The 27652-nt window shown below is 41.5% G+C and overlaps 2 protein-coding genes across 2 annotated transcripts; one reads left to right on the plus strand and one right to left on the minus strand.

The window, feature by feature from the left end:
* On the plus strand, positions 1–25491 carry LOC134226629 (kinesin-like protein Klp68D). Its single transcript, XM_062707515.1, has 4 exons — positions 1–220; positions 1473–1660; positions 16478–18173; positions 18233–25491. The coding sequence occupies exons 1-4, from the start codon at positions 188–190 to the stop codon at positions 18701–18703; spliced, it is 2388 nt and encodes a 795-aa protein (XP_062563499.1). The 5' UTR covers positions 1–187; the 3' UTR covers positions 18704–25491.
* LOC134226630 (N-terminal Xaa-Pro-Lys N-methyltransferase 1-A) lies at positions 4033–27039 on the minus strand. Its single transcript, XM_062707516.1, has 2 exons — positions 26182–27039; positions 4033–4226 (listed from the first exon to the last, which is right to left on the minus strand). The coding sequence occupies exons 1-2, from the start codon at positions 26894–26896 to the stop codon at positions 4186–4188; spliced, it is 756 nt and encodes a 251-aa protein (XP_062563500.1). The 5' UTR covers positions 26897–27039; the 3' UTR covers positions 4033–4185.
* Positions 27040–27652: the final 613 nt, after the last annotated feature.

The raw sequence follows: 27652 nt of genomic DNA on the forward strand, positions 1-27652 counted from the left end.
ACTTGTCCGTCATTATTCTGCTGTGTTGTTTTGCGTTGGAAACCAGCTGAATCGATAATCCAAACAAAAGTGCGAGTCTAGTCATCAGGATGTGCTGTTTTCCGTGAAAATTGTCGAAAATTCCGGAAAATTTTCATCCAAACCAGTGTTTTGGTGTAAAGTGGTGTAAATCTGGCCAGATTGGAGCATGAATCGGAGCACCAAGCAGAAGAGCGCCGCGGTAAGTTTGATTTTCGGCAGCCTTGAGACTCCTCAATGTCTGGGCATACAGCAGCCGAACCAAAAGAGTCAAGTGGAAAAATGAGAGAAGCAGGTATTTTCATCGTGATGACGGGCACGGGAAAAAAAAGATGATAGCTAGCTGATACGGCGAAAGAAAATTGCACAACAATATTTCTTTGAAGGCTTTACCGCGCGCCTACGTGCATTATCTCGAATTTCGAAACTTATTTCACTTCCATCAGGTGTAGAAACGGGGTTCAATCGACTGGAACCGCGAGCCATACATCAATCTGGTATGGGGAGCTGAATAATGAAAGTGAATCGTTTATATGGCAGGTGCGATGGCTATCGTACCGGATGGCATTGCCAATTATTTGATGCTGCTTCTAGCGGAATGTAGAGCACATCGTAGGGGGGCAACAAACTGCTGTGATCTGATTTTATGGATTTTATGTTTAAAATCAAAAAATGACGTCAACTACTAAAATTAACAGAATCTTATACTCGTTCTGTGCAAAACCTAAAGCCACTCAGGTAAATATTTAATGAGTGTTGTATAATGCAACCCCTGCAAAGTGATGTATACTCCAAAACTATTACTGTTACCGAATAGTTTTCATCCAAATCTTTAAAACAGAAATGAAAAACTTGTATGTCGTAATGTAACATGTACGTCCCTTTTCCAATTTGTACAGTATAGTAATACGAAGCAGTGCTGCGCAGTGTAGCTCGAGTAACAGAATGATATTATATTATAATAGCTACATAATCCTTTTTGTTGTCCTAGGTATTATTTTTGTTTTTCAAGTTAGTTTGAAAACTATTTTTTAAATACTTTCTTTCTCTCATATTTGTACATCATTAATTTACTATACCCTTTCAACTAATTTAAATGGATTAGTAGATCCTTTTCGTTATAAAATTCCTCTAAACATCTACGGTGTAGAGCTTAGTTTAAACGAACTACGAGGCTATTAATTCTTATTAGACTTGATATACCTGGTGCCGCATATTCAATCCCCCAGGACGCTTGTTTACAGGAATGCTCTTACTTATCACATATTAATCTATTTTCCACTTGAAAATAATGTGTCATCGACTATATTTATGTCCGTATTGAAGGATTCAAATAAGTTATGAAAAGTTAACCTTTTGTTTGAAATCCTCACTTGGTCAGTCGATATAATGTTTATTTGGTTCAGAATTTATTTCGCTGCCTGCAAAATGCTGATTTATTCTTTTTTTTACAGGGCGCGAAAAACGAGTGCGTACAGGTGGTGGTACGCTGTCGTCCGCTCAACAACAAGGAACAGGCGGGCAATTTCCAGCGTGTGGTCGATGTTTTTCCCAGCCGAGGCGTTATCGAGATATTGAACTGCAATGAAACATCACGGGAAAATAAGAAAATGTTCACCTACGATGCGGTGTACGACTGGAGGTAAGGCATAAAAAATACAAGCATAGGTGCACAAAAATATGTTTATTCCAAACTGAAAAAAACAGCAAACATTTCGGCTGGTGCAATCACGCTATATTTCTTGTTGATAAATTAAGACTAGTGCTGTGTTTGAGCCGATATCCAGATTGATGGAGAATCAATAAGTTCTCCCGATTGTTAAACTTACTGATTTGATTTTTTATTATGCGCTCAAAGACTTTTGATAGAGCAAAAAGAATACTTTTTGGTCGCAAATTTTAGAGAGTGTTGAGATGACTTTTCTTCTTAAGAGGTAAAACTTTAGACTTTTTCCATTCATTTGGAAAGACACTGGTGGTAACAATGCAGTTAAATGAATGTGTAGTAGGTTTCAAAATAAGTGGACTAATGAGTATCAAAAATTTTAATGGTACTTTATCCAGTCCAATGGCATTAGATTTCATGTGGTATAATGCGCTAATGACATCTAAATCATCAATCTGATTGAAATAAAACGGTTCTGTTACTGACTGGCGGTTGGAAATATTTATAATACGTGATTCAATGGTATCTTTTGTAAAGTTATTTAATTAATTTCATTTTTCAAACTGTATAATTGATGTTTTGGCGGTCTTGCCTACACCAAAGTTTTTTTAATCTTCTCCATAGTTCTTTAGAAGGTAATCGAGTATTAATTTTTGATTCATAAAACGAGGTTTTTGCTTCACGAATTTGAGTAGTTACGCGATTACGAAGGACTTTGAGTAAGGAATGTTGTCATCCGGGAATAATTTTTAAAAAACTTAATTATCACTTTTACACATTTACATCTATTCTTAACCGGAACAACAATTTAAACTACCTGACACTACACTAACAGAAGAAAGAGAGACCGAGCCGCGTGGCGCTGGCTCTTTTATAATTTAAAATTGCTTACCAAGCTTTCCTACACACCTGTATGAAGCTTGGCGCGCAACGTGGCGTGATTTACCGGCAGAGGTTCCTAACGGCTCCTCCCTTTGAAGAAAAGCTGTCCTCAGCGTATTGATCCATGGTTTTGATTCATTCCTGTGGTATGAATGGTATGTCCGGAAACTTGCTCCTTTTCATCTCGTCTTTTGGATTCGCGTCTTCAGAGATAACCAACGTTGTCCTTTGTGGGATGAGTGATTTGATTATATAAACTGCAAAAATGGCTATTAGAAGTACAGAAACTGTCGATATTCCGCCGAAGGATAGCCATCCGAGTAAATGTATGTTCCAGTGGAGGTTTTCCGTTGTCAGGTTGAGATGTTTGATGTGTTTGCGCTGTTCCAGATGAAGTTCCTGCAAGTACTCTAAAGGAATGCGGTTTATGATGACGGTTGAATTTACCTTTACTCCTATTGTTGGTATAAACGGTTTTACTGGAATTTCTATGTTGCTGTTGCTATACTCTTCCCCGTTTAGTTTTAGCATACAACTCGAAAACTGTATAAGGAATGATCCTTTCAATTCCCGTTGTTGATTTGAGCAGTTGGATGCTAATTGAATATCCGCGTTATTGATGATAATGCTACCGTCATCCACTTTTCTGATGATGTTGCCTTTGTAGACTTTCTCCATAGGGCATTGTGCTGTTTCACCTTTCATGATTTGTTGGATGCACTCAGTCGCGGGCTCCAATTGTGACGTGGGGCATATATGAATGTCCCTGTATTTAGGACATGGGGATTTGGTACTGTATAATGTTGGACCGTTCAAATAATAGTGGGAGGTCAGGAAAATCCTGGTATTGTTTGAAATTACTGATTCAACGTAGTTCAAGGTATATTCCGCATTCTTGACTCGGGGTACTTTAAGGATGTATACGATAGTGTCTTTGTTGTAGATAATATAAGCGCTAGCGATATCCAGAACGTTTTCTACAAGAGTTGTTTCCAGACCCTGGTGCACTAGGAACTGCTTGTACTGTACTGCTTCCAGCTCCGCCAAACTGATGATTCGGCTGCTCGGTATATTGCGCCTGGCCAAATCTATAGCTTCTTCTATGTATTCTAGCTGTTTAATGAGTTCGTCAATATTAAACAAGAAATTTACTATATCGAAACCAGTTAAAGTCCTTGAAGTTAATGAATCCATACTATGCATCATAGTTAATATGTAATTTGAAATATTATTGATTCTATTTTCAAAAATATGATTAATATTGATCTGTTTATCATTCTGATCTATAAGTGAGTTCGAAGTTTTGTTTATAATTCTCAAGTCCTCTGCATCAGGACTCCCAGAGATGTATTTCCAAAATTTCCCTAACGATTCCCATCTTCTAACTCTAGAGGGTTGTAATTTCTTGAAAGTTAAGTTCAATTTTACAATTTTGGTTTTAACTAAAGAACTCATTAGACTTTGATTACCCATTCTATCCTGAGCTTGGTCATTTAAATCCTGAACGGTTCTGCTTATTAAGTTAAGGTTGATCCGGTGAACTAATCTGATGTAGTCATTACTGATACGAGCTGGTCCAAGAGATATGATTGCCAAAGGATTCTTGTTTAGGTCGTGTATCAGGAGGTCCGTCCGTACTGTTGTTGTCCATAGACAAAGTCTGTAAATAATTTTGAATAATTGGACTTAAGTCTTTGTATGTTTCTTGTGAGTTTTTATGTCTTTTTCGTCGGTTACGGTCTTGTCCGTCTGTGTTTTTATCTCAATTAGTCTATAGCGATGGCTTCCAGGTGAAGGTTTAGCTTTGCCTTTAACTAATATCGTTGGTCTAGTCAATTTTTTGAAATTATCGTAATCCATAGTGGGCAACTTTGCATTATGATTGTCTGCTGAAATTTTAATGTGATCTCTAGCGGTTTGTATAGTCTGCTGTTTTGCTAGGTTTATTTCGTCTAAATTTAGAGATGTCGAATTTCCAAATATTATTTGTCGTGGAGTCAAATTCGTCGTCGAGTGTTTTGACTCGTTGTAAATTGCTGTGATGAGGGCAAGTCCCTCATACAAAGTTAAGTGTTCTACTTTTCTTCTATTTGCCAAGTACATTTCTAACAATGTGTTATGGAAACGTTCCACGATTCCATTGCTATTACTGCAGCTGGCAAAATGAAGTGAAATATTGTGATTTTTCTAAAGTTCTTGAATTTTGCGTTATGAAAGCTTTTTGCCTGATCGCAAGTGATCATTTTAGGAAGTCCAAATGTTTTAAAATATTCTGCCAAAGTTTCTATCAGCTCATCAGCGGTTTCGTGAATTATTTTATAGATCTGAGCGAATTTTGAAAAAGAATCTACGAGTGTGATAAATTTTTCGGTGTCCTTGACATAAACGTCTATATACACATTTTCGAATGGTTTCTCGTAAATTCTTCTGGATATGGGAATTTTAAATGGTTTTCTCGTACTTGGAAAATTTACAATCTTCACAATTGCTTATGAAGGCTTTAACTTTTCCAAGCATGCCTGGGAAATAAACTGATTTTTGTATTTCGCCGTAGGTCAGCTTGTATCCTCGGTGGTTGAAATTGTGACATTTTTTAATGAACTCCTGTTGGTCCTGAAACGAGACTAAATCGGGCAGTTTAATATTAGAGAATTCTACTTTAACCTTTTTTAAATTTTGTTCAATCAGTTTTTTGCAGCTGTTTACCACTTCTATTGGGGCAAATATTCCATTAACCGCTCCGGGATCTAGGTAGGCTTTTAGTACTTGTAGAAGATCTGCATCTGTGTATTCCTTTCTATAAAAAACATGTCTAGTTTGACCAGGGAATATGGTACATCTCAAATGAGGACTTTTTCTGTTATCGTCGGAAATTTTGATTATCAATTGATTTTTATATTTATTGATAATGTGCGGTCCATAGCTTATATTATTTTCGAAGCATTCATTTTTCAGTTCTTGCAGATTTAGTTCCGGGTTTTGAATTCTGGAGAGTCCATCTGCAACAACGTTCTGTTTTCCCTTCTTATAGACCATCTTGAAGTCAAACTGTTCGAGATACAACCGTTGTCTAGTGACTCTTCCGGTCGCATCTGTAAGTTTAAGTTCTTTGGTAAGAGGTTCGTGATCAGTATATATTGTGAATTCTTTTCCATATAGATATGATCGAAAAGTTTTCGTAGCAAAATATATACCCAAAAGTTCTTTTGCCGTAGCTGAATAGTTTTCTTCGGCTTTCGACAGTGTTCTTGAAAGAAATGCAATAGGCCGTTCCTTTCCGTCAACAGATTGAGCTAAGACTGCTCCAATTGCCACATTAGAGGCATCTGTAGTTAGGATGAATGGCTTGGTGAAATCTGGGTGAGATAATAGAAGGTCGGTGGTCATAATATCTTTCAATTTGTTGAACGCTTGTTCGAAATCAGGTGTGATTTCGAAAGATTTGGCATTGCCTCGCAATTTTGAAGTAAGTGGTTTTGCAATATGTGCAAAATGTTGAATGAACCGTCTATAATAACCAACTGTTCCTAAAACGATTTCAATTCTTTAGGCGTTCTGGGAAGAGGCCAATTCTTCACAGCTTCTACCTTTCGGGGATTAGGTCGAACTCCTTCTCTTGTTACAAGATGACCAAGGAATTCAACTTCCTTCCTTAAGAACTCTGACTTGTCGCATTGAATTTTAAGGTTTGCTTCTTTCAGAGTTTGCAACACTTTTGCAATGTCTTGTAAATGCGATTGCAAAGATGTGGAGAAGATGATTATATCATCCATATATACAAAGCATCTTACTCCAATGTATTTCCTAAGAACCGAATCCATTAATCTTTGGAAAGTCGCGGGGGCCCAAACGGCATACGCACGAATTCGGATTCACCGTGGTCGACATTAAAAGCGGTTTTAGGTACATCTTTGGGATCCACTTCGATTTGGTGGAATCCACTGGCCAAGTCAGGAACGGAAAAATACTGTGCTTTTCCCAGTCTGTCCAAAATTTCGCTTATTTCAGGTATTGGATACCTGTCAGCGGGTGTCTTCTCATTCAATTTTCTATAGTCTACGACGATTCGGTATTTCTTTTCTCCAGAATTGTCAGACTTTTTTGGCACTACCCATATGGGAGACGTCCATTGGGATGAAGATTCCCTAATAATACCTGCATCAAGTAGTTTATCAATTTGGGCCGATACTTCTTCCCTAAGGTGATAAGGATACTTGTAGGTTTTCTGATGAATCGGTTTTTCATCAGTCGTATGAATGTTATGTTTCACATCATGAGTGAAACTTAACTTTTCACTTTCGTGGAAGAATACACTCTTATACGGTTTGAGAGTTTTTGCCAAAAGCTTTATCTCCTCATCATTAAGATGCTCAGAGGGAAAGTTCAATTTCAATTTTGATTGGGCTACGTGATTGTTGTTCTCCATGATAAAATAATCATTTTGAAAAGGAATTAAGCTATATTCCATATTGGGTTTATTGAATGCTACGTGGACTAAGGCTTCATTGTTCTGTGCCTCGTAGAGTCCTGGTTGTAGAACTACGCCGCAAGTGAGGTTTAACTCATTCTTGATCAAAAAGGTTCCATTCGCCGTGGTACAAACTTTAACTAAGTTTTCTTTGGTTTAGTGAGAATTCAAGGATGTGGGAAAATATTTAGAAAATTGATAAATTTTTGTTCCTACTTTAAGTTGATGCTTTTTTGTATCGATAATCGCGTTCATTTTAGACAAATTTTCATAGCCTATCAAGCCATCGAAGAAAGTGTGAAATTTAAAAACGTAATACGGGAGACTATCACCAAACGATTCTGACAAAAGATTGGCGTTTACCACATGTTTAATCAAAAACTTGCCGTTCTTATTAGTCACTAAAGCCGGACGTTCTACTTTTTTTGCTGACTTTACATGTTGAGGGTCGATGTATGACTTATTTGCTCCGGTATCTACAAGAATGTTTAGAAAACCTTTCGTAGTAGGTATACGCAAATAGGGAATGAAATCTAAGTTTGTTTTCTCTTTAGCCTGACCATCTGAAAATTTAGTTCGTCTATCTGTTGTTCGGGATCATGTTCTTCGCCGACAGCGTTGCCGTCGTCGTGTTCATCGTCATCGGACTCGTCATCCGATTGCACTAAATTGGAATTCATTTCAATCTTACGGTTTGTGTGGGACGATGCGGGTTTTTGTGTAAACTTGCTGATGGGTTTAAATTTCTGGAGTGGAGCAGAGTTTGGTTTGGTATTACTTGAACTATGATTACCGTTACTGTTGAAAGTGGGGGGTTTGATTTTATGAAATGGTCTACGCGTTTCAGCGTTTTGATTAATGGTTACCGAATGAAAAGCCTCTTCAAGATTACTTGGATTGGTACTCCTAATGATGCTTGCTAAGGGTTCTTGGATATTGTCAAGGTATTTTGTTATAACGATTTTTTCTAGTAGTTCGGTTGAAGAAAGGGGGTTGAGTTGCAAATTGGATTTAATTCTACTTTCAAGATCTTTTATTTCATTGTAAAACCTCTGGTGAGTTTTATCACCCTTTCTAGTGTTGAATAACATGTTGATGTTGGTGGCGATATCTCGCTGATCGCCGTAGTGCTGTAAAAGCACTTTCTTGATGTCTGGAATGGTGGCGGGATTTCCATTCACGCATAAAATTTGGCGCGCATCGCCTTTGATTTTGTTCTTAATTGCCTGTATATAGTAGGCGTTCATTGAGTCAGGGCACCGTTTTGTCCCTTGACTTTAAATGTGTTGTACAACTGGTCGACTTCGTCGAGCCACATAGTTAATTCATTTTTGTTACCGGAGAACTCCGATAACTGTTTTATGGGGTCGGGTACTTGATATGTATTCGAGTTACCTCTAACCAAATTAGTAAGCTCAGCGATCTGCTGCTTGAGCTGCTCAATTTCCATTGCACGGGAGTCTGGCATTGTTTTTCACTTGTAAGAGATATTAAAAAGAAATTCAACTTACGTTAAGATGCGTGGTAGCATCGATGTGGTAGGTGTGCGATGAGTGGCGGATCGCTCGTCGTCGTTCCCTTCATCGGTGTCGCTGCTGCGTTGATTTTCTTCAACTGTTACCTACTAAGCATGACCTGAATCTAATCTCTGGTCACGGCAAATCACTCTGAAAACTGTTTTGTTTCCTAACACAACTAGCTTTTACACTATCCTACCGGCTGCGCCAGTAAGGAATGTTGTCATCCGGGAATAATTTTTAAAAAACTTAATTATCACTTTTACACATTTACATCTATTCTTAACCGGAACAACAATTTAAACTACCTGACACTACACTAACAGAAGAAAGAGAGACCGAGCCGCGTGGCGCTGGCTCTTTTATAATTTAAAATTGCTTACCAAGCTTTCCTACACACCTGTATGAAGCTTGGCGCGCAACGTGGCGTGATTTACCGGCAGAGGTTCCTAACGTTGAATAATCTAAAATCAGTATCGCTTTTAGAATACTTCCACTGCTTCGCGGTAAATAATCAACACGCTCAATTTAAATGTTCTTTCTATTGAGTGTCCAACTTTACAATCACTATGATTGATAGTGATATTCCTTTGAGTTTGGAGTGATGTCACACATTTCGAAAGTGTCTTAAATATAGACAATTCCAAAATATCAACACTATTGATCAAAGTTCTTTTCTATGGGAGTTGAAATGGTTGGCACTTTGATCAGCACCAATAATGTCTTCATTGAATTTGGAAGTGATACGTTGTTGAATTCAGAGATGAAAGATGATCAATATTGATAGTTCTAAAAATAGATGACAGTTTGTATCAACTGTTCTGCTTTCTGCACAAGGATTTTCGAAGTGTGAGATGGAGTCATGGTAAGATGCAGGACTTTCAAGCGATGGATCGTTATTCAAATCTGGGCCGCGGAGATTTTTTTTTTATTTTATTAGTTTTACAATCACAATATGGTGCACGTCAAATGGAAGTGATGGTCTTTGAATTTGAAAAGGTCAGCTATTAATATTGATTGGATTCTAAAGTAGTGCAAATTCAAATGCAAAACAATTCTCATAAGGCTAAATCGCGATCTGCAATCAGTTTCCCTATCGTATTGTTAAACCAGAGATTATGGTTATTGTCTGGTATATACTACCGATCGTACAGGAACATATTTATCATGTAAATCAACAAGGCAGCAATTGAAAAAGTTAAGCAATGCATTAGGATCATTGGAACGATAGTAGTTTGACCAGTTTAAGGAATTGAAGTCATGAGTAAGACCGTGTACATCCATGGAACGGTAATCACGAAATTCTATTTATTGGGTACATGAACCATGTCAATATCGAGCGAAGCGAAAATCAGGTCATGATTTGAAAAGCATGGAACATCAATTTGATTGAATTTTAGAACACGTTCTCTGGAGTTAGAAAGCATAAGTCTAGTTGTGACGAACCATTTCTGTGGAAAAAAGTTGGCTCGGAACCAAGACTATACATATTATGAATACTGAGCGTTGAAATGAGTTGTGCACGCTTAGGTAAGCTGTGGTTCAGTAAATTCGTGTTGAAATCACCAACAAGAAAAATATCGTTGTAGTGTGTTCCATAATTTGTCATCAAACAGTCTATTGATTCGACGTAGTTCACTTCGGGTGGATTGTAGACATATAATAGCTTTACGTTCCCTATAACTAATTCAACAAAGATGTATTCTGTATATGAACCACCTGGGGTCGCAGTCGATTTCTCTAAGAGACTACACTGTATGCCTTTTTTAATGAAGATTAAGATACCACCTCCTAATCTCCCCATTCTGTCATGCCTAATTGCATAATATCCATCAATTTCCAGTACTGCGTCATCGATTTTTTCGTTCAGCCAGGTTTCAGTGACACATATGAGATCAACAGCACTTGATTGGGATATTTGTCGTAATTCGTCTAACTTGCAAAAATTACGGGCACAAATACTCTGAATGTTTACACAACATACCGACAGTTTGTTTTTAATCAACGCACTTCTCATTACGGTCCCAGGCAAACACTAATTCGTAGAGGCACTTCTGACTACATCACTAGCCATAAGGATGATTGAAAGTCATAGCAATCGAAAGGAAAAATGTGAAGAGCACTAATGTAAATTTATATACTAAAAATAATATTTCCATAATTTCAATTTTTTTCTGAAGGTGCAACGCAAATCTAGTACTAAATATGGCTCGACGGTTCAACAGCATACAGCATCACCTATCAATGACATCCCCAACAGCAGCAGCAGCAACATCGTTTTGACTTTCAGGGGGGGATTCATAGGATAACAAGGATGGGAGAGTGGGAATAAACAAGAACTTTTTAGGATTAGGTTGAAGTACAACCAGATCGCTCTCCGTGATGATCGGTTTCTCTTGAGCGTTGACGGGTTTTTTGACGTATACGATCCCCATCCTTGTGTAGACAGCGAATAACTCTCCTTTCCTCTTCATCTCTAAAGCCTTCATACGGAGCTCACGTGCAGCTAGACCCAAATTTTCGTTTACGAAAATACGCCGATTCGTTGCGAATCCGATGTCCGTGAGTGAAAGCTTCATAAACAATATCGGTTGGGATGAACTCGAGTGCTAATCATTCCGGATCGTCCTCTGTTGCTTTGTCTGGCTGAAGAGTCTTTTACTGGGAAAAAGCTGCTGGAACAAAAATAAATGGGGCCTTGCCCGAACCTAGTCAAACCTTGCTTTCACTGGTTTTGACCATTTATGTGATTTCAGCTTGTTTGTCGATTATAGGGAATCTAAATTGGAATCAAATCTATTACAATTCTTGTATGTATTGCATACACTCAAAAGATTATCATCTCATGCATAAGTTCTCAAGTTGTAACAATCGTCAGGGGATAGCGAGCTGTTATTATGGTCACAAAGAAACAAATTTTGGTTCTCGCTTAACTTTCTATATTATCTTTCGAATTCAGAATTTCGTTATTTATTACCTACTCAAATAGGACATTTGTGATGTTGTTGACTAGTTTAACTCACGGCGATCACGTGACATATCCCCAGATTTAAGCTCTGTCGGTGAAGTACTCTTGTCCAATTCGGCTACGGTATCTACTCCTGTTCGGTAGAGTACCTACTCCTACAACGAGATCAACCCACTCATAGCGGACGGTGCATCCGAGGGAAATGAGATAGGCTTTTTCAAGCCAGAAAATTCCCAAAGAGACGGCACATTCCACAAAAAAAAACTACAAAACCCGCACAAGATATGGCGTATTTTTCAGTATTTTTTTCAGTTTCCCTTGTGTGCATCTCACCTGCAACATTCAATATGGTCTGATTTAATAATGTTATAAAATATATATAGATACACCACATCATTTGAATTTGAAAGCCTATACCAAAGGGAATATATGTTTTAATAATTTAAGACATTTTGACATTTGATTGAAAATGTTTCAATGACTAGGTACTAGAACGACGTTATAAGCCTAAACATTCTTTGCATATCAAAGAATATTGTGGTCAGATTTCATAAAATTTGGTCAACAAAAACCCCTCTGACAATAATAAAACATAGCCGTCGTCTTCCTTATAAGCTATTACATATAAGTAAATGCAATCGAAAGTGGAATACATAGCATAGAATACCACCGGCCGAATAAAAAACAACAAAGCTCCTGGAGTTGATCGCTGCTTGAAAAGGGTTTAAAACACACTTGTGAGGCACACTGGCTACTGCTGCACTGGGTAATAATCAAGATTTTTTGGATGAGGTTTTGCCAGAGGAGGGAATGAGGTACCTACCTGGATACCTGGTTGGATACAGCGTCGATACACCTATGCCTGGCGTATTGTAGAGCTCCATAATTGTCGGTCTTGGGCGATGTTCCTCCAGTTTCCCCGAACGTTCAGGGTCCCCAGGTCCGATTCCACCGCGTGCAGTCAGCTTGTTCGTGGCCTTCCACGAAGTTCGCCGGTCCCTATCTGGTTCTCTGTTGAATATTGTTTTCGCTATTCTTCCAACATTCGCAACAAGTGACCAGCCCACTGAAGTCTGCCGTATTTTATACGATTCACAATATTTTCTTCTTTGTATACTTGATACAGCTCATGATTCATGCGTCTGCACCACACACAATTTTCTAGTTTTCCTCCGAGTATTGTACGCAGCACTTTTCCCTGAAAGCTTTCCGGTCCGTTTCTTTTAACGTCCATGCTTCATGTCCGTAAAGGACCACTGGTAGAATCAGAGTTTTGTATAGAGCAAATTCCGTTTCCGTCTGCATGTTGCCTAAGCTGGTTACGTAATCCGCAAAAGGCCCTATTCGCAGCAGCAATTGTCACATGTCACAAGCGTTCCAAGGTAAACAAATTCCTCAACAACTTCAAACACATCCCCATCAAGCACTACCTTAGCACCAACAAAACTAGGTCTTCCTCTATCTCTAGCTGCCACCATGTACTTTGCCTTGGTAGAGTTAATGGTTAAGCCTATCCTCGCCGTCTCCTTCTTCAGTGGGACAAAAGCCTCCACTACTGCTCTGCTGTCGATTTCATTTTTCATGTATTTAGTTTACATCTAAACAGATAACACTGAATCAACAATTTGACGCCACAATACACGATTCGAGGCCGCATCTCTCCATCCTTGAATGCGCCCCACGGTCGCCAAGTCGTTTTGCACCTGGTCTGACCACCTCGCTCGCTGTGCTCCGCGCTCGGTCCCACCCACAAGCATGTACTTTGTCTTTGGTCTGTTGGTCTTTGTCGCATTCACCACCTTTGCAAATGTTCGGCCGACAATGTCCATGTCATCCGCGAAACAAATAAATTGACTGGATCTGCTGAAAATCGTACCCCGGCTGTTCCACCCAGCTCTCCGCATGACACCTTCCAGCGCAATGTTGAACAACAGGCATGAAAATCCATCACCTTGTCTTAGTCCCCGGCGCGATTCGAACAAACTGGAGTGTTCGCCCGAAATCTTCCCACAGTTTTGAACATCATCCACCGTTGCTTTGATCAGCCTGGTAGGCTTCCCAGGGAATTTGTTCTCGTCCTCAATTTTTCATAGCTCTACGCGGTCTATACTGTCGTATGCCGCCTTGAAATCAACGAACAGATGGTGCGTTGGGACCTGGTATTCACGGCATTTTTGAAGGATTTGCCGTACAGTAAAGATCTGGTCCATTGTCGAGCGGCCGTCAACGAAGCCAGCTTGATAACTTCTCGAACTCATTCACTAATGGTGACAGACGTCGGAAGATGATCTGGGATATCACTTTGTAGGCGGCATTAAGGATGGTAATCGCTCGAAAGTTCTTACACTCCAGCTTGTCGCTTTTCTTGTAGATGGGGCATTAGACTGGCCCAGCTTAGTATGGGGAAAAATAAATGTTGTCAAATTCCACGGGGCACCCGCCTAATAAATCAGCCGAAAACTATATAAAAGTTCATTTAATCATCGTACAATGTTCTGTGAAATTGTCCTTTAACATGCCAACCTCCCTTTCACTGCCTTACTCTCAGCGCCATTCAAATGTTTCTCGTAGTGCTGCTTCCACTTTTCGATCACCACACGTTCGTCCGTCAAGATGCTCCCATCCTTATCCGTGCACATTTCGGCTCGCGGCACGAAGCCTTTTCTCTGCTGTCTCCGCTTCCGTCTATAACGTTCCATGTTCTGCCGGGTATCTTGCTGCAGCGCGACCGCCGCGATACGTCCTTCTCCTCCAGAATCTGTCTGCACTCTGCGTCGAACAAATCGTTCCATCAACTTCGTCCCACATATCCGACATTGTGCTCCGCTGCGTCGTTAATGGCTGCTTTGACTGTATTCCAGCAGTCCTCAAGAGGGGCCCCATCGAGCTCACCCTCTTCCGACAACGCTGCCTCGAGATGCGGCGCGTATGCAGTGGCGACATCAGGTTGCTTCAGTCGCTCTAGGTCGTACCGCGGCGGTCGTCGGTACCGAACATTGTTGATGACGGATAGTTTTGGACGCAGTTTAACCATCACCAGATAGTGGTCAGAGTCGATGTTAGCGCCACGATATGTCCTGACGTCAATAATGTCGGAGAAGTGCCGTCCATCAATCAGAACGTAGTTGATTTGTGATTCTGTCTGAAGTGGTGATCTCCAGGTGTACCGATACGGGAGGCTGTGTTGGAAGTAGGTGCTGCGAATGGCCATATTCTTGGAGGCGGCGAAATCAATTAGTCGTAGGCAGTTTTCGTTCGTCACTCGGTCTAAACTCCTCCTCTTTACCAACCTGAGTGTTCAAATTTCCTGTGATGATTTTGACGTCGCGGCTTGGGCAGCTATCGCGGCCCGATCACGCGCCTTTGCATATTGCCTATCACTATGAAAGCTGTTCCCAGCTCGTGCTGCCGCAGCTCTGGTAGATGGTATGATTACCTCAAAACGTTAGCACCATTGATCCCTTCCAACAAACCTCCTGCAGCGCTACGATGCCGAATCCACGTTTCTTGAGCACATCGGCGAGTATGCGTGTGCTGCCGATGAAGTTGAGAGATTTGCAGTTCCACGAACCGAGTTTCCAATCGCTGGTTCCTTTCTGGCTGCAGTGGTCTTCGCCGATGGTTCCGGTCCGTACTCTCTTGTTAATTGTTCGTTGCTTATGTCATTCTAAAGGCTGGCTTGCAGGGCCTGACACCAAACCCCCTAAATTTCCGGAGGACCATTCTTCCTAAATCCCGGTGGACCATGGTGCACAGTTTCACTTAGAGTCCCTCGCTGGCACTCGGACGATGATCAGTCGCCCTTGACATGGAGAACAGAGGCTGTTGTGAGCCGATCCTGACATGGAGAACAGACGCTCAGTAAGATTTGCACCTCCGGAGAGGAGCAAACCCCTCCCCCTCCTGTCAGCATCCGACCATAGTTCCCATCGGGGTTGGTTACCCGATCTTCCCTAAGGTTGCTCGTATCCCGGCCAGCACCACGGGGAGGTAGGGATAGGGGTTGCTGGGTAAGAGGCTAAGGACCGCAAGATGGGGTCTATTTTATTCCTTCAGGTACGCGAAGTACCAATGGTACGCTTTACCCAACATTTGCCATGCTAAAAAAAATGTGAACCATGTTTGTACTAAAAAAAGAAATTCTACGGAGTTTATTTTCAAAACATTATGATAACGTCAACCTCATTCTTCTAAACCTAAAATAAAAAATCATCAAATATTTAAATTTTTAGTTTTCATTTTGACATTTGAAATATCATTGTCAAGCTCAGTGGCGTAGTCACGCGAGGGGGGGGGGGGGTGGACATAAACAACCCCCCCACCCAACCCCACTCCACCCGAAGAAAAAAATTAGAGGATTTTTTTCGAACCCTCTCAAATTAAAAAAATGCTCAGAATACCAAATACCAAATACCCAAAAAGTGAGTGAGAATTTTTCTTATAAACAAATATATTTTGGCCATAATTCCGAAGCCCATAGTCCGATTGGGCCAATTTTCAATACGAAACAATGGGACAAGATTCCGCGTCGAAGGCATTTTGTTGCGAGCAAATCGGTCAAGGATAAGTGCCTGAAAAATGAGTGAGATTATTTTGCGCACACACATACACACACACACGCACACACAGACATCACCTCAATTTGTCGAGCTGAGTCGATCGGTATATAACACTATGGGTCTCCGGGACTCCTATAAAATTTTCGTTTTTGGAGCGAACATATAGCCTTTACGTATACTTTGTATAAATACGAGAAAGGCAAAACCTGCTCATTGGTCTCTACAGCAGCGGGACTGCGTGAGCGATTCAGGATGAAGCGAGTTCCAGAAGGTTAAAGCAAATATTCACCGAAAATGTTATTAAATTCAATAAGTAATGAATTGTTTTGAAAAAAAATGCGATTCCGCCGATTCCTGAACCTCTGTTGTATCAACATACTCATCCTTCTTTCATTCCAGCTCTACACAGCAGCAGGTGTATGATGAGGTTGTCCGTCCCCTTGTCTACTCCGTACTGGAAGGTTTCAATGGGTGCGTTTTTGCCTATGGCCAAACCGGCACCGGCAAGACACACACAATGGAAGGTATCAAGAACGACCCCGAACAACGTGGTATCATTCCCCGTGCGTTCGAGCAAATATGGGCGCACATCAATCGATCTCAGAACATGAACTTCTTGGTGGCGGTTTCCTATCTCGAAATCTACATGGAGGAATTGCGAGATTTGCTTAAACCTAACTCCACAACGCCCCTGGAACTGCGCGAACGTGAAGGAGGAATCGTAGTCCCAAATCTGCACTCCGTGCTTTGCAAGAGCGTTGACGACATGATCCATGTGATGTACATGGGAAACAAAAATCGCACGGTAGGTTTTACCAACATGAACGAGCACAGCTCCAGATCGCATGCAATTTTCCTGATCAAGATCGAAATGTGCGAAGTCGGTTCAACGCTCGTCAAAGTTGGAAAACTGAACCTGATCGATTTGGCGGGTAGCGAGCGTCAATCGAAGACCGGCGCGACGGCGGAACGATTGAAAGAGGCAAGTAAGATCAATCGTGCCCTGTCGTCTCTGGGAAATGTGATTTCCGCTTTGGCGGAGAAGTCACCCCACATTCCATATCGCGATTCAAAGCTGACTCGCTTGTTGCAAGATTCTCTGGGAGGAAATTCTAAAACCATCATGATCGCAAATATTGGTCCTTCGGAGTTTAACTACAATGAAACGTTGACCACACTGAGATATGCGCATCGAGCGAAGACCATTGAGAACAAACCGGTTATGAACGAAGATCCTCAGGATACGAAATTGCGCGAGTATCAGGAGGAGATTGCGCGTTTACGAAAGCTTATAACCGAACGTCAACACCGTGAGAAACCCGTTCCAAAGGTTAAAAAGATAAAGCAAAAGACTATTAAGCGGGACGAAAGTTTGGAAGAGTCGGATGAGAAATCTGATTCAGAAGCCGAGGAAGAAGAAGATGAAAAAGAAAACGAACAAGACTTCAGCGAGCTGGATGCCAAAGCCCAGGAAGCCTTGGTAAAGGAACAAGAATTAACCGCCTCTTTAGCTGGTAAACTACAGGAGTTAGAAAATCAGTTGGTTAAAGGTGGAAAAAACATTTTGGACACTTATACAGAACGACAGATGGAGTTGGAGAAAAAGATGGCAGAGATTGCTGAACGTAAGAAGCGTGAAATCGAGATGCAACAGCAGCTGGAACTGCATGAAGAATCCACTATGGAAATTCGTGAAACCTTCACTTCTCTCCAGCAGGAAGTGGAGCTGAAGACACGCAAGTTGAAGAAATGCTATGCAAAATGTATGGCGCTGAAGCAGGAATTGCAAGACACGAGAGACGAGCACAATCGAGATCGTCGTGAGCTGGAAATGACTCAAAACGAACTGATCAAGGAACTGAAGCGTTTGCTGTTGATAATCGACAACTTTGTTCCGGCTGAAGTCAAATCTCGGCTGTACACGCAGGCCAAGTATGATGACGAAGCAGAAGAGTGGTATCTGAACAGCAATATGATCTTGAGTAACCATCAGATGGTACCACGACCGGTAGCCGACGTGAACCGGAGACGTCCGATGTCCGAATATGCACTGCATATGATTAAATCCAATGATTCGGATGCTGTACGGTATAAGGTAGGTTTCAGAGTAGTCATCTATCTGTCTTAGAATGCAGAAATATATTCTCTTTTTAGGGTGAAAACATTTTGAGCTACGAACTGGACATGCCTCTTCGTACAACCTACGAGTATTCCAATCCAAAGGTATCGGCGTCACTGCAAGCGGTTTTGGCCGAAGCCATGCAAACCGAGGACGACATTGACATCACCGATCAGTCCAATTACGCTAGCATGATGAAGCAACGACTGGATAGAATAACCCGTCGTAACGTGGCAGCGGAAGGATCTTCCGGGAGCGTGAACAACGCGATTGGTGCCGTTTCCAACGGGATTCCCCCTAGCAGCAGTAGCAGTAGTGTTGGCGGCGGTGGTGCTGGTGGTGGTGCAATTGGGATTGGTGCCAGTCGCGCGCGATCATCGGTCTACAACCGCGGTATGTCGGCAGCACCCACGTTTGGCGCACATTCCGGGTCAACCACGACTAAGAAAGCACCACCCGCCAGTGCTGCGACCTTCCCGAAAGCGCGAGGCTTAATACCAAAGTAGATCCAGCGCCAAGGTGAAACTGAAGTACTCATTTGATATTACTACCCCTCTTCCTAGTTAACTCTTCTCTCTTGTCATCATCATCGGCCATTACCACAGCACAACTGCACACAACAAAAATATGCTCGGCAGAATAATAGACGACGGAAATGTTACGATTTTTGGTTCCATTAGGTTTCGATTGCTTTTTTCGGCAGCAGTACGGAAGGTACTGAATTGGTTTTAAGGTGCTTGAATGCAGGAAAAGTTTCACACGCGTGCGCATTGAAAAAATTGGCTTGATAGGCAACGACACTCACGAATTGTATAGCAAAGAAACAAAAGATATAACTGCTAGTCGGCTGGAAAGATTACGGCTCATTATATTCACAGTTTATCATGATAAGTAGGATTCTGCTATTTCCACGATCGGGTGAACAAAGGAATAAATAATTATTATCGTTAGGCTTAGTAGGAAAGTGCTGTAAAATCTGTGTTACGGTGTCTATATCGTTCTCGCGATTTTCGTTTCTAGTTTTCGATAGATTTCAGCTATCTCTCGAATAGTGTTGTAAATATGGTGCAATGTTTCGGTTGTTATATTTTTATGTTTTTTTTTTTATAGTTTTAGTGAGTGAGTTCATTTTTTGTTATTAGGGAAAGTTATCTCTGACTATAGTTTCTAGACCATTGAAATGCTTTAACATTCTATTTATAATAACATATTTGTTCAATTGTGTTCCTTACCAGTATATTTTGAAAAAAAAAATGTAATTGAAATCATACGTTTTTTATTGACTGAAAATAATTATTGCAGCAATTACAAACAGCGCATTAAGATCTATTTAGGATTATCAGTTGGTGTTCCGTTCAGGCATGTTTATCACTCTCATTATCCTCTACATACTCATTGATCCCTTCAATTAGTTGTAAGCACAGCAAATTATAGCAAATTGTGCAAATGAGAATGGCTTCGAATCCACGATTGATATTTTTTCGCTGACATATTTGCATAGAATGATCAAATATTGTTTGAATACTTGGTTCGTGGACGTTTAAATTTAAACCGACCAGTAAGGTCTGTAGCAATTTCAAGTGGTATTAAGAGAAAACTAAATAATGGATCAGTAAAGGTTCCTAGGCAGCTAAGCATAAGATGTAAGTCAAGCGTGAAATTGTTTTATTATTCTGTATTTTGTTAAAATAGTACAACAAACAGTCCACTTTGAAATCAGACTAAGGCCTAAGTTGCCTTTGCAGGACATAAAATTCATTCATTTCATTTATTCAGACTAAGGCCGAAGTGGCCTGTGCGGTATATAAGAGTCTTCTCCATTCGGCTCGGTCCATGGCTACACGTCGCCAAACACGCAATCTACGGAGGGTCCGCAAGTCATCTTCCACCTTGCCAGCTGCGCACCTCGCCTTCTTGTGCCCGTCGGATCGTTGTCGAGAACCATTTTCACCGGGTCACTGGACATAAAAGGACATAAAAGTATTCTCCATTCAGCTCGGTCCAAGGTTCCACGGTCGGCTTCCACCTGATTGGTTTACCTTGCTTGCTGCGTATGGACTGCGCCTTCTTGTACCCGTCGGATCGTTGTGTTCGTGTCCGTAGAAGACTACCGGTCTAATGAGCGTTTTGTAGGGGGGCTGTGCCCATGCACTTCTTCTAAAATTCGGGCCCCTAGCTTAGACTAGTTCTCCGACTGGCTTGCTGAGATCCACTGCTACTTTGTCTCGATCCCTCGGCGGTCGTGCCACAAACATCCTCACTCGAATCCTCCTGATTTCCCCCGGCGTCGAGGGTGGTCCACTAGTTCCGGTGAAGGAACTTCCACACTGCCGGCGGCTATCGCAGGGGACGCTTTCGCGCATTGCGCCGACTTCGTCTTCGGGTTGCAGAGGTGGTCCGACAGTTCCGATGGTGGATGACGTCCGCACGGGCGGTGCCCTACATACCCGAAGCACTTCCTTCTTATTTCTTTTTTCTTCAGCAGGCTTGAGGTTCGAGTCGGTCGAGGTCGGTCCGACGATTCCGGTTGGCAGAAGACTTCCGGTTCGCTGGCGCCCCGACGACTCGAGACCAAACACTGCTCACTGTGCTGGATTTCCCTCCAAACCAACGCTTACTTGCTGGTCCCTTCTCCATCGACGCTGCATATCTGACAGTATTTGCGTCACGACTCTGGTTACCGCATTCCACGTACCTTCATCGCGACACATTCGCTCTGCGATGTTGTCCGCCCTTACGGCAGGCATTCTTCTACATGCCTCCGCAAATCTCGGGAAGTCGAATATCTCGTGCTCTGGAGTCTCTTCTACGTTAATACACGCCGGGCAGAATGGCGATGACGCATGGTCACACCGGTGCAAATATTGGCGGAAACAACCGTGTCCGGACAGGAACTGTGTAAGGTAAAAGTTCACCTCACCATGCTCCCTGTTCACCCACGACGACACATTGGGGATGAGCTGATTGCTCCTGCTGCCACTTCACCATAGAGTCCAGTCTCACCGCCTTCCTCACATTTCTGGTATCCCTCCGTTGGTAGCACTCGATATCCTCTGCTAGGGTTATGCAGATTGGAATCATCCCTGCGATAACGCAAACTGCCTCCGACGAAATAGTTCGGTACACACTCGCGACTTAAATGGCCATTAGACGAAACACGCTATTCAGCTTCCTCCGGTTACGTTTCGTCTTGAGCGCAGCTCCCCAGGCTGGAACTCCGTACCTTAGTATCGAGGATGACACTGTCGCAAGAAGACGCCTACTGCTGCCTTTCGGACCGCCGACGTTCGGCATGATCCTTGCTAACGCACTGATCATTTTAGCCGCCTTTTCACAGGAATAGTCCACGTGGGTGTTGAAGTTCAACCGGTCATCAATCATCACACCTAGATGTCTCCGCACCGACGGGATGTCGTGCCCTCCGATGGTTATCTGCATCCGCGGCGATGGCCTCCCAGCTGGCACTATTGAACGCGTTTTTGACGTCAATCGTCACTACCGCGCAGAACCGATTGCCGCTTCTCTTCTTCTTGGACGCCCTCTCTGCATCTTCAATGACTGTCCTGATTGCATCCACAGTCGATCTGCCTTTACGGAATCCGAAGTAAGTCGAAGCCAGTCTCACCCTCCGTGAACTGTGTAAACCTATTAAGGACAACCCTTTCCAGGATCTGCTTCTCCAGCAGAAATATGGGCCTATACGATGCTGGATTCCCCGGCGGTTTTCCTGGTTTCGGCAGCAGCACCAGTTTCTGGATCTGCCACATATCCGGGAAATTACCATCTCCTAAACACTTCACCGCTAGGTGGATTAATCAGGGTTTTGTATTTGTATATTTGTATTTATTTATCTTTTTCATCTGACTTTTGTAGTCTTAATGAAGTAATGTGTGATGGGGAAAAGTCTGCTAGAACCAGCCACATTTTGCCGAGTTCGTAAAGGCGCAAAAACCCCATAGCTTTTTACAAAAATAACATGCCATAAAAACGTTACAAATTAGCTTATAAAATTAGGTAAAATCTACAACTGGATACAAAACTACTTAGATAACAACATCAAAGAGGAGGCCAGTGATATTCAATATGCTTGATCTCGAACCAGTATTTCATGTTGAATTCCGTTCTTGAATGTAGATAGATCGGATCGGATCATATATCCCATAGTTGACGGAATGAAACTCAAGATGAAGGAAATTCCTAGAGCGGAGAGTCCGTGCTGGAGCGTAGATTCCGAGTTGACCCAGTATTGCAGGACTGTCGATGTCTCCATTCAAAACATTGGCGGAGAAAGTCGCCTGCGCCATAACGCGCCTGTTTTCGAGGGTATCGAGGCCTAACAGTCGACACCGGTCGGCATATGGAGGAAGAGTTTCCGGGTTATTCCATGGGAGAAACCGTAGGGCGTAGCGCACGAATTTTCGTTGCACAGATTCCAGTCTTACGATCCAAACAGAGTGAAAAGGACACCACACAATCATGCCAAATTCTAGTATGGATCTAACGAGCGCGCAATATAATGCTTTCAGACACAATAGATCACGGAATTCTCCGGCAATTTTAAACATAAATCCCAACTGTCTATTAGCTCTAGCGATGATGTCCGAATAATGCTGCTTGAATGTAAGACCAGCATCGAGGGTAATCCCCAGATTCTGGACACTGTTTTTTGGATTCTTGTTGCGATGGTATGTGATGACGCTACATTTTTGCGCACTTATCGTTAGAGAATTAGTGGAGCACCAGTTCTCAAAGGTACTGACTAGATTCTGGAGATGCATACAGTCAGTAACAGAGCGTACTACGGCGTACATTTTTACACCATCAGCATAGAACGTACAAAACTGTGGCGGGAGGACAAGTGCAACGTCGTTCAAGAACAAAGTAAACAGCAAAGGTCTTAAGTTGCTGCCTTGTGGGACACCGGAAGTGTTAGTGAAGTGATACGAATATAAATCGGTATTTACGACGTCGACTTGAGCTCCATGTTCCATGCTTCGTAAACATGGCGAAATGAACGGTACAAGGTTCGTAAAGATAGATCTCTTCGGATGAAAGCCATGTTAGAGAGATATGTATGCTATACATGCTGGAAATAGCGCGATGTTGACAAGCATCTCAAATACTTTTGAACACGGGCAAAGAGAAGTGATCCCACGGTAGTTTTCTGCATTTCGTTTGTCGCCTTTTTTATGAATCGGGAACAAAATTTCCGGAATCGGTATGAAAATTTCCATTCTTCGGGGAAAATGCCTTGCTTCAGGGATAGATTGAATTGATTGAGCACATTTTTTAATATACTTGGAGAGATCCCATCTGGTCCTGAGGCGTAGGAAAATTTTAGTTTCTCAATGGCTAGTCTAACTTGTTCCGGAGTTATTGTAAAGCGCGTCGAAGTTGAATACATCATTGGGAACATTCTGCAAGGCTGTTTTGACCTGATTTTCAGAGGCAGATGTGTCCCAGAAAACGCTTCTGAATTTGTCAGCTAAGAGATTGCATTTATCCAAACACGTGCTAGCTTGACAATCTCCTAGAACAATTTCAACCGGTAGTCCTTCCTCGTTTCTCTTAGTGTTCACAAACGACCAAAATTGCTTTGGATTTGAGCGAAGGTTTTGCTGAGTACGACGTCTACGACGTACATGGCGGCGATAAAGTAGGCGATTGGCGATTGTATAAACGATAATCATTGCTGGCCTGTGAAAACAGTCGTTTGGTAGTTTGATTTCAGTTTTGAGAATATTTCTTCAATGCCGGGGTATTAATTGGAGCAGAATCAATAGAGGGATTCAGACGTTTATTAACAGCAATCAACACACCACCCCCATGGCAAAAGTGTATGACATCAAACAACAACAACAGCTTGTCATTGTTTGAACATCATTGTTTCCACTAGCTTCTCACGTTCCACCATCGAATCGGGTATTTCGATTGTTTCCGTTCGTTCCGTTGTGCCAGTGTCCAAATCATCTACATCTGGCACTCCGATGACATCATTCTTCGTTCCTTCCGTTGATGTTTGACCGGATGCTGGTTCGAAGCCGATAACGACCCCGGAGTATGATTTCCACGGTCCCTGATTTCCTTTCTTCTTTTGTGGACACGCAACCTTCCGATGACCTTCTGCTCGGCACCAAAAGCATTTGTTTTTCAAATCCTGGTAGAATACATTCCCCTTCCAATTCGACACTTCCAGGGTTTTTCCTCAGGAATTTCTTTCTTCACATATACACACCTCTCACTCCGGTGAACATATGGTCCAAACTTAAGTTTGTGGGGGATTTTTCCCGGACCACGCGATTTACTTCCCCGTACTCCGCAAGACGCTGTTTTAGCTTGTCATCCGGTAGTTCTGATGCACATTTTCCAGGAATACATAATTTCAAAACCTGCCACACACGCTGGTTGTGTTTGCTTCCTTTTATCAACTTCGGTACGCTCCTGTAAGAAGTTCATTTAAAATGGTAGATTTTTTGTTTCTTTCCTCTACTTCTCGGGTCTATGATCGATTATAAATCTTCACCATTGGTTCAATAAAACTTTCACGATGTGTGTTTTGCTTCATTTTTCTAGAGATTTGCCGTTAATTTGTCAATGGAAGTCCCTGTTCGACTGTATCAACTTTGTAAATAGGTCAGCGGAAAAATAATATAATTTAAGTGCAATTTATCGAACAAAAATGTAAATGATGCTGCACACAATACAGATAGTGGAATCCATAGATTGGCGAAAATTGTTGGTATCGAACGATTGGTACGCTCTAAAATAAACATACTGAACTATGAATTTGCTGAGCTATGTATTCCACTATAGTTGTACTGCGCAACAAATCCATTAAATAAAGTTGAAAACTGCTAATAACTAACTATACAGGAGATAGTCGCCCAACAGATGCAATTACATATTATAATACAGATCAACATGGCAGGGGTCAAATTCGTTACTATTACCTAAGTGATATCCGCAACCAAAACAGTTTTATGTGTACCGAAGAAGCAGCAAAGAAATGTAACGATCGTTAATCAAAAGATTTTAAACAGAAAAATATTCAATGGGACGCATCAGTGCCACTCAAAAACTTCGTCCTTCATGTCAGCTTATTGCTAGAAGTCAGTAGACATTTTGCTGCAAACGACTCTCAATTTCACTGTGGTGAAAATCGCTCCTCTATTGCTTCCTACTGAATATTGAACACCTCCTCATGGCGGTACTCAGAGACACATTGAAATTTTGGCGCGATATATTCATCCAAATGTATAAAGCACAATGTGGAATAAACTGATTCTATATGGAATATACTTTACTTTTTGTTAATATCCGAAATAGGACTCCTTTTCTCAAGTGAATAACTTTCAAGACGGAAACGGGCAGGGCACAATGAAAATGACAATTTTACATCGATTTTAATACATATCTACAAGTATTTTTTTTAAATGTTTTAAATGCAAAGAAATCAAAATTTAAATAAAGTATTGATAAAAGAAACATCATGTTTCAAGTACGAGATACTGAGTTTGTATAACAGTGTAAAAACTTGTGATTTACGCTTAGAAGAAAACTTATACAGTTGTCTCTCTACATGTCGATATTGAATGGACCTTTCGAGATAAGGAGAGATCAAGAAATGGGTACTTTGATTGAATAAGGCGCGTTGCTATGAAAAAATAACAAAAGAAATGTTGTTATAGTCCAAAGATGGTCTAGTAGCCTACACATTATTGACATATTATAGGAAAGGAGAATCCTAAAATAAATATGACCAGAACACATCGAGATAGGGAGGTTATCGAGATGCAGAAAGTCCAAATGTATGTAGATTGAAAGGACCGAGAAAATCATCGAGATAGGAAAGATATCGAGATGTAGAGAGTTGACTGTATTGAGGAAAAAATGACGTATTCATTATGCCCTGCCTACCGCTAAAAGGATTGCTTTCAGCTATTTATTATCGGCCTTACAGCAATTATATACACCGGATACAAACCTTTCGGGAAGTCCTTCTGTCTCTGTTCTTTGACCACTCGTAAATTTCCTTTCGTCAACAGTTGTTTCATCATCGGCAGCGGTCTCGTTACCGACGAATCCTGCCTGTCCAACTCCACTTTGTCTGCATTGGTGAAATTTTCCTTAATCACCATCATGCCATTTTTCTTCAACGCTTTGGTGCAGCGAAAGAAAAACTCCACGATATCGGTATCGGTCAAATGGCCCAACACCCACTGGGACCAAATAACGTCGTACTTTTTCTCCTCCGGGCGGAAATCCTGCAGTCCGATATTGTATACGGTGCCCAGCTTTCCGGTACTACTCAGCTCACTTTGGGCCGTTTCGCAGAACTGTGGGTCCTGTTCCACAAGGTCCACCCGTTCGAACCAGCTCATCAGCAGGTTTTTGCTGATCCGTCCAATTCCGGCCCCACAATCCAAAGCTTGCACTCGACCGGGCGCTGGCTTCAGTTTGAACACGTTCTTCAGAAACTGATCTGACCCACGGATGTCCGTGAAAGAGATGCTTCCGAAACCTCCCAGCATTCCGTCGACGGTCGGTGCAATAGTAGACCAGTAGTTCTTCGCGTCTTGATAGTACTTATCCTGTTTTGGGTTGATATAATCGTCTTCCGATGCATTGGCCGAAATAAGCGATTTTTCATCATTAGATTCACGACGCACGTCGATGCTTCTATCGGACGTATTTTCCATTTCCGCTGTACTGGTTTAGAAACATTCAAATTTACAATTACAAGCGTACAAAATTTTCACCAACAAAATCGAACCCCAATCTAGCGAAGAAGATTAACAAACTGGACAACCGGCATGCTTTGCAAAGTCAAATGCAAAACAACCAATTTGAAATGAGTGCCTTTGGAGAGGATCTCAATTTTGAGAGATCCTAGAGCTTTCAGAGCAAGTTTCAGAGTTTAAGCAAATTAGGGTAATTTGCCTAATATTGTCTATCCGGAATAGAGTTAGAACGATTTTTATACCGAAGTTGGATTTTCTCCAGATACAGGCAACTTTTTTGACGTAAACTACGTCTAAGGGGAAGACTCGGATACAGGGTGTAAAACGAAAATTTCCAAAATCAAGACCGTCACGAAATTAGGATAGATTTCAAACGTTAATAGCATTTTTATCTTTCGATGGATTTCTTATCAATCGGTTCGAAAACTCTCCAGCAATTTGTCAAATCCATTAGAATTATTGATTATCAACGGTAAACTATTGGAAAATTCAATTTTTCTATACCCAGTAAAAATTTCAGAACCAATCAATCCGCGGTACATGGCGCGTTTTAATCATAGATAATTGCCTACTTTTTGGCTATTATCTATTATTGAATTATGCATGATGTATGAATAGGAGTGCTTCCTTCATCATTGACCCTCGATAAAACTCAAGAAAAAGTAGAAACATGGAAATGTGACGACATTATATAGGGTAAAATACCCAACAGTG

The sequence above is a fragment of the Armigeres subalbatus genome, chromosome 3 (assembly GCF_024139115.2).
Source record: "Armigeres subalbatus isolate Guangzhou_Male chromosome 3, GZ_Asu_2, whole genome shotgun sequence".
NCBI classification, from domain to species: Eukaryota; Metazoa; Arthropoda; class Insecta; order Diptera; family Culicidae; genus Armigeres; species Armigeres subalbatus.

What these genes read in the sequence shown, in the direction of transcription:
- LOC134226629 (XM_062707515.1), top strand. Translation starts at nt 188, where the DNA reads ATGAATCGGAGCACCAAGCAGAAGAGCGCCGCG. An exon ending in CCAAGCAGAAGAGCGCCGCG is followed by an intron (nt 221 to 1,472) that starts GTAAGTTTGATT and finishes TTTTTTTTACAG; the next exon opens with GGCGCGAAAAACGAGTGCGT. An exon ending in GATGCGGTGTACGACTGGAG is followed by an intron (nt 1,661 to 16,477) that starts GTAAGGCATAAA and finishes CTTTCATTCCAG; the next exon opens with CTCTACACAGCAGCAGGTGT.
- LOC134226630 (XM_062707516.1), bottom strand. Translation starts at nt 26,896, where the DNA reads ATGGAAAATACGTCCGATAGAAGCATCGACGTGCGTCGTGAATCTAAT. An exon ending in ACAGAAGGACTTCCCGAAAG is followed by an intron (nt 4,227 to 26,181) that starts GTTTGTATCCGG and finishes AATTATTTACAG; the next exon opens with ACTTTGTCTATGGACAACAA.